The sequence below is a fragment of the Camelina sativa genome, chromosome 7, assembly GCF_000633955.1.
Source record: "Camelina sativa cultivar DH55 chromosome 7, Cs, whole genome shotgun sequence".
NCBI classification, from domain to species: Eukaryota; Viridiplantae; Streptophyta; class Magnoliopsida; order Brassicales; family Brassicaceae; genus Camelina; species Camelina sativa.
Genome location: NC_025691.1, coordinates 12,963,415 through 12,974,611, shown reverse-complemented (window position 1 = coordinate 12,974,611; position 11,197 = coordinate 12,963,415). Strand labels below are relative to the sequence as shown.

General features: G+C 30.2%; 3 protein-coding genes across 3 annotated transcripts; 1 reads left to right on the top strand and 2 right to left on the bottom strand.

Annotated features, from left to right (window-relative positions):
- LOC104701053 lies at positions 3,549 to 5,495 on the bottom strand. The gene is made up of 2 exons (XM_010416683.2): positions 5,285 to 5,495; positions 3,549 to 4,499 (listed from the first exon to the last, which is right to left on the bottom strand). The coding sequence occupies exons 1-2, from the start codon at positions 5,352 to 5,354 to the stop codon at positions 3,727 to 3,729; spliced, it is 843 nt and encodes a 280-aa protein (XP_010414985.1). The 5' UTR covers positions 5,355 to 5,495; the 3' UTR covers positions 3,549 to 3,726.
- Positions 8,255 to 9,898, top strand: LOC104701052. The gene is made up of 3 exons (XM_010416682.2): positions 8,255 to 8,553; positions 8,679 to 8,794; positions 9,428 to 9,898. Exons 1-3 carry the CDS (start codon positions 8,446 to 8,448, stop codon positions 9,762 to 9,764), a joined length of 561 nt encoding a protein of 186 aa, XP_010414984.1. The 5' UTR covers positions 8,255 to 8,445; the 3' UTR covers positions 9,765 to 9,898.
- LOC109125614 lies at positions 10,047 to 10,541 on the bottom strand. The gene is made up of 2 exons (XM_019227581.1): positions 10,385 to 10,541; positions 10,047 to 10,256 (listed from the first exon to the last, which is right to left on the bottom strand). Exons 1-2 carry the CDS (start codon positions 10,512 to 10,514, stop codon positions 10,117 to 10,119), a joined length of 270 nt encoding a protein of 89 aa, XP_019083126.1. The 5' UTR covers positions 10,515 to 10,541; the 3' UTR covers positions 10,047 to 10,116.

Sequence of the window (11,197 nt, the reverse complement as noted above, 5' to 3'; positions counted from 1 at the left end):
ATCTTGTAATAAAACATTTACGTGTTGGTACATACGTATTCTACTATTCTTTGATTTAGGGCAATTCTCTTCGATATATGTTTTTGTTAATCAGAGGTAACTAATCCAAGGTTTTAACATCGGACTAGTTTATTCAAGATGAATGTAAGTGAACTGTGTTACTGTCGAGTAGCCCATCCACGGAGTTTGTAAATAGGCCTAAAGCATGACACCATTTCGACATGCTAAGTAGAATGATTTAGTAAATACGTGCTCGAGAAGAATTGATCTCTATCCTAGAGCAAAAGGACAACTCCTCCTCAAATGGAAGTTACTAGACTACCACCACTTGGTTAATTCTCAGTAATATTACTAAAATTATTATTTTTTAAAATAGTATTATCAGTTTTATTTTTAAAAAATACCACTAATTTTTTTTTTACAAATATACCACAAAAGTAAAGCTAAAATTTAACCATTCAAAACTAAACCCTAAAAACTAAGTCCTAAACCTAAAATACTAAACAAAACCCCAAATGTTTGAATTATAAACTCTTAAAAGATCATTTTAAGGTTTGTAGTATATTTGGACTAGAAACTCTGTAATAATATTTTTGAAAGAAAAAAACCCTAATGATGGTACTTCTGAAATGAAAATTTAATTAGTTAATGATATTCTACATTATTTTTCAGTTTAAGATGAATTCAAACCAATAGATATGGCCGTATGGCATAATCATCAATTATGTAGTAAAGATAACACATGCATAAACATTAAATTTGCATTGTTAACTTATTTCCACTCAAGTGCAGTAACCTTTGTTTGGCACGGCCAAGCCACGCGTTAGCCATGGCCTCACACGGGTTCATTGAAGGATGAAGCATGTTCATCAATGGCACGTGTATTCTATTTATTGGCCCTTTTGAAACAGGGTGTGACCTAGTTAAAAAGTCAATAAGTGCTTTGGTCTTTCTTAATTAATACTCCCTCCGTTCATAATATAGGATGTTTTAGAGGTTTTTGCTTGTTTCATAATATAGGATGTTTTCAATTTTTTAGGCAACTTTTAGACTACTTTTATAATTTCTTATTATTTATTATATGCAGTATTGTTTTTGATTGGTTAAACTTTTTAAAAGTAAACATTTCTTATTATGCGTGTTTTGGCTAAAACATCTTATATTTTGAAACGTAGGGAGTATATGTTTTTAATGAAAAATGGCGAAACAAAATGACAAAGTGGCTAACTTTTAGCATCAACCGGATTGACGCGACTACTCGACATTGAAAAATCTATTTCACCTTTTTTTCTTAAGTATTTTTCTGATATAATCAAATATTATTGACCCCTCAATATCAACTGAAACAAAATGTCAAATGCCCCAAAGTCACAATGAAAACATATATAAATCCAAATAGTGTTTTGTCTTTCGCCTTTTCGCATTTTCTTAAGTCTATTTCTAAAGAGATGGACTTCAGCTATGTCCTCAACCACTCTAATTGGTAGTTAAAAAGTAGTGGTTTTCTTTGGACGAACATATGGTGGTATAGTAGTGATTACTAACCAACTTCGATCCTCCATATGTTTTTGAATTTTGAACACAATTTCATTTTACAATATTACGATAGATACATTTAAAATTGATCCAGTCAACTTATACCATGATAGTTTTCACGTCAGGTCTAATATTGTTATGTTTTAATAATGAATGGTATATAATTTCACGTTTTACATTTTAATAAGATTTTTAATATCTATGGTAAAAAAGGGAGTTCTGTCAGTTATGTTATCAAATAAACTTTTATTTTTAGGAAATGCCATTTCGAAAACCTCACTCATATCAGGAAAAAGTCATACTGCCTTTTTGTGGCATGGTTAAAAGGCATAAATGACATTTTGTGGTGTTGGCGGGTTAATGAAAAAGTGTAATGGACCTGACACATTTCAGCTAGAATGAATGTGTAACTGATGGGTAGTACGACTGCATTCATTGTTGACAAAAGATTGGTTTTCAGGAAAGGTATTAGTAGATGTTGATAAGAAGTAGTGAGCTAGGGGAACTAGGGAGTTGTAGTCACATGTCTGGCTCATTCGTCATTTACAATGGAGGAAAAGAAGAACGACTACTGAAGTCGAAGCCTGAGAGAAAGAAATTCGGAAGTCATAGTGTTATATAATACGTGGACAAATTACTGCTGCGGCCTGCTGTGGACAAGCGTCATTTACAATAAGTAATAGCAAAAACTAGTTATATAGTAGTTGTGCAACATAGAATGTATGTACTATGAATAATAGATGTTTATTGCATTTGTGTATTTAATATCACCAGGAATGCTCAAATAATGTTGAGATCTTGGTGAAGAAGTGCAAAAAATGATGTTGGTTCTATTGAAAAATTTATTGTCGGATATATGTGGACAATAAGTAAAATAAATGATGTTGGTTCTAAAATTTTTATAATTTCTAGAAAAATTTCTAATTCCTAATTTTTTTTAGAACAAACATATTTTCTTATCTCAAATGATAATTTATTTATGAAATTTCATTTAATTTTAAAATGAAATGATAAAAAAACAGAAGCGTGAGAGATACAATTAAAAAGAATACTTAAATGTGTATTAAATATAGTATTTTATATGATTTGAGTTTTAATGATTTTTTATATCCTTATTATGATTTTAGAAAATTTGATATAATTTATCGTTAAATATTTTCAAATCTCACGTACAACCACAAGATTTGAAATTCAGGTTTTTTTAATTTTAACTAATGAAATCCTCTCAATTTTTTAAAAATCAAATATTCGAAATGTCTTTAATAAGATTTTAAAATATATTTAGTTCAATAAAACTGAGTTTTATTAGATTTTTTAAAATATATAATCGAATTAACTTAACATTTGTAAATTTTATACAATCACTTAAAATGTTCAGATCAAGGCCCATCTTGCTTTGTTGCTGGACTGAGTTTGGGGTGTTACCACTCGTCACACAAATGAAAAACCATTTAGAAAGATGGAATTTGGATTTTGTAGAGAAAAACGTATTATGTCTAACAAATATGAAATATGTTTGTTTCACCCAAATTTGCTTAGCCCAAACCGACCTATTTGCCGGCCTTACCCGTTGTAAGAAAGATATGATTTTGGCCATGTTTGTTTGCATGTCACTGTATTGTTCACTTGTTTGTCGTTGCAACCAATCTCATTATCTTTTTAATATATACTTTTTGAAAATTTATAGTTTTAAATACTTAGTTTTATGTTTATTTTATTTTATTCATTTTAATTTTATTTCATTGAAGTTGATTATAATTAATTAATTTAGATTGTAATCTAATTATATTCAAGTTTATTACTTAGGTTTAGTTTGATTTTTAATAACTTTATATAATTTTGATCATATTTTATTTTATCTGATTTAAATAACATTTTTGATTTTTTTTTAATATTTTTTTTTGATGGCTATCTTATTTGTTTAACTATTGTTTTGATCCCGCGGATCCAGCGACAGGCGTTGTTTGTTTGCTGTCAACGAATAGAGCCTTCATTTGAATGAACATTCAAAAAAACCCAACATAAAAATTAAAAACTAATTTAAAACATCCAATTTGTACAATAAACCAAATGAAACTTAAATAATTTGGACATCCATAACAAATTGATCCTGTGGGAACTTTCTTAGTCTATACAACTATGTCAAATGTATCGGAAAGAAATATTCCAAAATCTTGCTTTCCAATTCCTTTAGAGCTCATAACTTGTGGTTTCATATGTAGTAGACTGGTCCTCAGAAGTTTCATATGTAGACTGGTCCTCAGTATTTTCATATGTAGTAGACTGATCCTCAGAATGTTCAGATGTTGACTGGTCCTCGGAATTTTCATATGTAGACTGGTCCGTAAAAGTTTCGTATGTAGACTGGTCCTTAGATGTTTCATATGTGGGCTGGTCCTCATAACTTTCTCCAGATTGATAAATCTCAAAGAAGAAGTTTACCCCATTCACAACATCATAAACCATCAGTCCAACTCGTCCGCCAACCCAATTCCCCAAAGTACTTCCCACCAGATAACCGAATCTACCAAATCTCTGCTCACCCACGTACCCTCCTGAGTAAGCACCAACCATAGTTCCACAACCACGCAAGAACCCTTCAGTTAAAGTCCCTCCAAAGTAAAGGGCTTCAAAGAAATCCCACCCGGCTGCTACTACTGGTCCAATGATCCGTTTCGCTTGCCTGGTAGCCACTTTAGCCGCTTTTTCACCAGCTCTCTGCACCTCTTTGGCTGCTTCATTTGGAGGCATGCCACTAACCAATGCCTCATGCAAGGCTTTCTCAATAGCGATGTTCCGGGCTTTCTCGACGTGAATAGATCTTATATTGTAGAAATAAAGCTTTACACCTTCTTTAACTGCACAGGCTAAAGTTCCTGAACTCATATCAAAGCAGTTCAAGAATGTAAACTCTCCACTCTTTGATGCAGCTTCTTGTCCAACAAGTTCCCGACATTTTTCAGCTGTTTACCATATGCAACAAAGACATCAAAGATAATCAGACATCCAACGCTTATCCTATAAGCCAATTTAAACAACGAACCCACAACCAACACAGTTTAGTCTTAACTCAAAACCAAACTTTTGTAGGAAAAACATAATGTGAGAAACTTGGAATCTCACAAACCACAACAAAATAAATAAACAAGAAGAGAAAACTGAAATGGCTGTTTATAAAACATGTTAACTAATCTGAGAAATCGTCTTGAGCTTGTTATGAGTCACATAGCTGAAATGAGTGACCATTATATGCTACAAATCGAAACTTTTGTGATCATATGACCAGCATGAGTGAGCAACACAGAGGTTCCAAAGAGTAAGTAAAAGGGAAAATATGAATTCTGAACAAAAAAAAAAACACAACAGTTCCGACCACACTACTATGTTCATCAATCAAGTTAACCGAAACAACAAAAACATTATAAGATATGAAGTGTTGAAATGTCAAATTATAATCTTAATTCTAGTCATTAATCCCATCGTAGGCCCAAGTCTTCCATAACCTTATTCATCAAATTCATGTTTCAACCAATGAGATCAAAGAAAGAGTATTATTAGAACCAAATCGAGATCTCAGAACAAGTTCCTGAAAAGGCGATACCTTTACAACTACCCTAAAAATAAAAATAGAAATCCAAAACCCATGAGTGAGTTTTATACGAAATTATCCAAAAACACAGCAAAACGCGAAATTGATGGTCAAAGAAGAAACAAGATGGAAACTTTTGCGGAAACAAATCTAAAGTACCTGTCATACTGAGAGCTATTAATCCGATAGCAAAGAGAAGAAACTGAATCCTTCTTCTTCGGAAGTCCATGGCTTTGAGAACCCAATAGATTCACAAATCCCCAAATTCTTAACCCAATTTTACAAGAATTTATGCTTTAAGAAACACGGAAACATTTGATTTGAGTGTGACGAAGGTTTCAGGAAACCACAAGTCAAGAGGGAAAGAATCAAAGAAAAGACTATTCAAAGACTCACAAGGTAATGACGGTTCAATTCCGGTTTAGTGTGAAATTAATTCCGGTTTAGTGGTTTAATTTGATGAATCATGAATGAGACTTACTAAACAAATATATTTTAGTTGTATAAATAAGTAACTGTGTTGATAAATCTGTAAATAAATGGACATAATTTGAATTGTGATTTTACAAAAAAAGTTCATATGATTTGGAATTTGGATAGTATTTGTTTTTTTTTTTTTTTTTTGTNAGATAGTATTTTTTGGCACTATTTTTTCAAAACTACATTTTCTTCTCAAAACCACATGTTATTAATGTATGTGCACCCAAAAATAATAATATTTATAATTTTTAAATTATTAGATGAATTTTATAATTTGTCATACTTTTATCAAAAAAAATTGTCATATGACTTTTTTACTATTCATTTAGTTTAGTAAAATAATAATATTAACTTATCAAAAATTTTAAGTTTGGTAAGATAAACATTATGATTTTATCTGCATTTGTTCAAGATTATTTATCAAATTATGAAGATTTATAATATCATTTTAGGGAGTTTATTATATCATAGATTCTTGAGGGAGTTTGGATATAGTTTGATTTTTTTGTCATGATTTTAATAAATTATAAATTGATTTATGATGGATTGTGATTTTTTTTTTTGGACAGACGAAATGTGAATTATTTTTAAAAAAGGATTTTTATATTATGTAACAAGAGATTTTGTTAACTAGATTATGCAAAGAAATTAAACTATGTATTTCTGATAACACACAAATGCAATTATCTCAGTAATTACCTTAAATTTTGATAATTAGTCAGAAATCATATTATCACCTCTTGTAATCTTAATACAACCATAATATTATGATTCCATAAGAATCATGAGTTATTAAATCTCACATCATTGCAATTCACTGTATAGCCGATTATAAGTAATAAATGATAGTCAGTTTCATATGTCACCGATTTATAGGAATTTTTTCCCACAAAGATGATCATAATCATTGGTGATAATTAAACGGACTGGTATTAGGGAAGCTTCTAGAAGATCTTGAAGGTTTTGTTCAAAACCTCTCTTCTCTTGCCTTGTATTTGCTCTTATGATTTTTTTACCATTTTTTTTCTAAATCAATAGTGAAAATTCTTACATTTTAAGACTGTTCCAAAGTCCTCAATTTTTTTTTCAAGTCTTCAATCTCTTTAAGTTGATTTTTTTACTTTGTATTAGAAATGAGATCTATAAAGGGTTTATAAATGTTTTGTGTGTGTTATTCCCTAATAAGCATCATATTTTTGTTTCAAAACCTCTTGAGTCATTGTCGGCTTCTTATGTCTATGAGAGACGTATTCTTGGTCTATTAAGTCTAAATTAAAAAAGCAAATTCAGTTTTTAAACAAGAACTGAATCAAAAAAATTTCTCAAGACAAATCAAAAATCTTTAAAGATGATTAAGTCTAACGATAGTTAACATCGTTAGCCATGTTGTTAAAAATAAAAAATCAACATGGTTAACCATGTTGTTAAATTCTTTGCATAATCATGTTAACAAATTTAAATCATTTACCCATGTGAGAGGGAAAGAATATTCAAAAACTCTATCAAAGTCATGTTGATCATATGATGGTTCTATTTTGGTTCAGTATGAGATTAATTTGGTTTAATGGTTTAATTTGATGAATCATTAATTTGATTTTGGTTCAGTATGAGATTAATTTGGTTTAATGGTTTAATTTGGTTCAGCATGAGATTAATTTGGTTCAATGGTTTAATGGTTTATTTATAAAACTAATATATTTAGTTTTATAAATAAGTAATTATGGTGATAAATCTGAAAAGTAAGAACATTATTTTAAATGTGATTTGACAAAAATGTTTATATGGTTTGGAATATGGATAATAGTTGACACTTTTGTTTTCAAAATCACATGTTATTAGTTATGTGTAGCTAAAAATAATAAAATTTACAATTTGTAAGATTTTGGATAAGTATTATAATTTGTTGTTTGTTTTGTTATCTCTATTGTTCTGCATTCATTCAAGATTATTTATCTATTGATAAAGATTCACAATCATTTTATGGGGATTTATTGAATAATGATTTTGGTTTTTTGATTTAGATATAATGGAAAGTTTTAAATGACTTTGATAAACTATAAATTGAACAATGATGGATTTGAGTCACATATATATTTAGTAACATAAGATTTTTGGAAAAAAATATTTAAAGAATTTACATCCACTAAAAATATAATTGAGTGCAATGAGAAATGTCTTCCTAAATACATGATATGATGATCCAATAAAGGTTTTGTGCAAAAAAATCCTCCAAATTATCATTTTTTTACAATTTTATCCTCTAAAGCCCAAAAATGCAAGATAATACTGGAAAATCAAAAAAATACATCAACCTCAAATTTTAAATTATTGATAACTAATATATTAAATTGAAGCTCCCAAGATGAGAAGTTCAAAACTACATTTTAAATTTTAAAAATCTAATATATATGAACGCATAAACGCTTAAAAGATACCTATAAAGTTATATTTTGTAATATTTTTGATTTCAAATGATTAATATATATTTTTGGGAGATGGAAGGTAAAATTGCAAAAACTTAACGATTTTAGAAGGCTTTTATTTTTTGCACAAAACCTATCCAATTCGGTTTTGTGTGAGTATATTTTTGGTTTAATTCGGTTTAGGAAAACCGAATGTTTTCATTTAAGGATGAGATTGAAAACCAAAATCCCAATATTTTCTCCGTCTTCAATCTCTTCTGATTACTACTCTCTCTATCGAATCGAATTTGGATTCTCAGCTTCTGGGTTTCTCAAAAATCTAATCTTTTTCAGCTACGATTCTTTGTATCTGTCTACGGTAGCTTAAGGAATCGTTGGAATTGGGTGACAAAACAGTTTTAGGGTTTTTGAAGAACAATGTCGTCTTCTTCGGTGATTAAACCAGAAGACGTTCTTGAACATCTTATGAACGATGGTACCATCGATGCTCTTCGATTAAGGATCATCAATCAGCTCAAAGCCAATGTAAAGTTCTTAGATTTTGATTTTTGAGTTTTAAAGTTTGTGACTTTTTGTTTTTATTATGATTCAATTCAAAATCATAAAGTTAATGTTTTTTTTTTCTGTTGTTGTTGTGGTTGTGTGAATAGGAAGAGTTGAAGAGTACAACGATTAAAATGGCGGAGGAGAGTAAAGTTCTTAACACACCTGGTGCTGAGAAACAGACTAAAAGAGAACTCTTTGATGCTCTTCGTCAAGAACTCGAGTAAAGTTTTCTCCTTTACTTATCTCAACTCATATACTTGGGCTCTGGATTGCTAGTTTTGAGTATAATGATTAAGTAGTTTAGTCCCCACCTAATTTTAGAGCTGGATGAATACTATAAATCATTCAGAATCGGTAATTATCTTAATTCCTTGGAGGTCTAGTATCCATCTTGTTCTGCGTTACATTCTTAGAGGATATCGGATTTCCATAGTTGTATGTTGCATTCTCAGGAAATTCATGATAGGTGATATGAGTAAATAGGGATATCGATTTTGTATAATTCTGCTTCATACTCTTAGCTATAGCCCCCACCTAATATTTGAGTTGATTGAATAATAGAAACCAGTAATGATCTAAGTTCCATGGAGGTGCAGTATCGATCTTGTTCTGCGTTACATTCTTAGAGCACTTATGAATATTGTTTGTTTTCCATACTTCTATTTCACATTTGTAGAGCTGATTGAATAATATAGGCCATTCACGATAGGTAATGATTTCTATCCCTTGGAGCTACCTGTATGCATACTAACATACAGAGATTGTCTTATGTTCTGTACTATCAATTTTCTTGGTTTAAGTTTGCTGTTGGAAAAAAAATGTGTTGATGAAATTTTATCATGGTTGTGGGCAGAGGGCCAGTGCTAGAGAAGGCATCAAAATCAGTTTGGGATCTGATTCTTGAGAAGGATGGGTTAGGGAAAGAAATAAACGAAACAGTCGAACGTGTCTTTTGCCATCTAAGTGGGCGAGAACCCCCTTTTTATCCTCCATTAAACGTAGAAAAGACCCCGATGGAGATGGATAAAGAGACAGAGATGAAAGAGGATAATAGCGCGTCAAAGACAAAACCAAAGAAAAGAAGTCATAGTGAGGTGAATTCCTCTGAAGGTATTGATGAAGTTGCAACGACGAAGAAGAAGCAAGGAGATTCCTCAACTGTAACTTTAGAATCTGGGAAAACACCGTGAGCCTAAGTTACGAGAGAGAGAGACATTGATCGTGTTCTGTTGTTCTGAGTCTTCTGATATAGTCTCGATGTTTTATTGATGACATTGCTTTTTTCATCTACCTCTAATATATGAATGAAAAAGAGTTACTACAAGTTGCGTTTAGTGGTAAAATGATAATATGATACAACTCACTCATAAGTACCCTAAAATTTTTTTATTAGACAACTTGAATACAATGGCTTACTCTCTTCGAACTTCAAATAAATTGGTTTGGGAAATGAAAAAAGAGTTATCCTTTTATTAGATTTAGTATGTCAAATAACAAGATTGGAGATATGACAAAAGTACCACAGGTGTAAACATATGAATCTCAAATCAACGTTGAAGAGGCACCAGGGGACCGCCAATGACAACATGTCTTACAACGTTGGCGACAGTTCATGTCTCTACCACAACGTCCAGAGCAACCAAAATAACACATCTTTGGGTTCCAGTACATTCCATTTGCCCCTGTAAGCATCATCATTAGAATAACTAGAAGTTATAACCATCCTTAGTGAATACATTTATAAAAAATATTATATAATGAAAACAAAGTTAAAGGAGAAGTGCATCCGAAGACACAGCCATGGAGTTACAAGCCATCTGATGAATGTTTCCGCAGTCGAACTTGCATTCTGTTTCTTGACATGGAGTCACAGCTTTTGCTCTCACGCCCATTAGTACCAAAGCCATCATCACCATTGTTATCTTGATCATACTCGACATCTTCTTTGTTTTTGTTTGTTTGTTTGTTTGTTTGTTTTTCTCTTTGTAAGGGTTTATCAACTATTGTATCACAATATTTAAAGGTGTGTCAAAATGCATATCATGATTGTTTGGACAATGGCAAAATTGGTAAACTATATTTTAATATACAAACTTAGTAGAAAATATTTGAATCATATTCTCCATGATTTTTATACTAGGTATCAAATAACAAAAAATATTGATTGCTAATATCCTATGGGAAGTACAAATATGAAACTAACCTTAAAATGTGTAAAAAAATACATTCAATTGCCATTAGAAATTTTGATTAAGATTAATTAATTAATTTAATAAATATAATTAATTAAAAAACGAAAATTGGGGACAAATAAAATATAATAAATTGTAGGAAAGGAAAAAAATCTATTATAATCAAAACTAATTTGTACTTTAAAGAAACAAATTAACAGCTACGATTTTAAAAATCTATATAACTATAAATTTTATCACGGATTAAATTTTTTATCAAAAATCAAATATAATAAAATATAGAACAGTTTTGTTCAGCGGCTTAGATTTTAAAAATTAATAAATAAAAAATAGATATAGTATCTTATCTATTTAAAAAAAAAGTTATATCTTTTTTTAGTCATCGTTCTTTAGAAAAATAAAACTAAGTTGAGATTTGAATATATTTAATG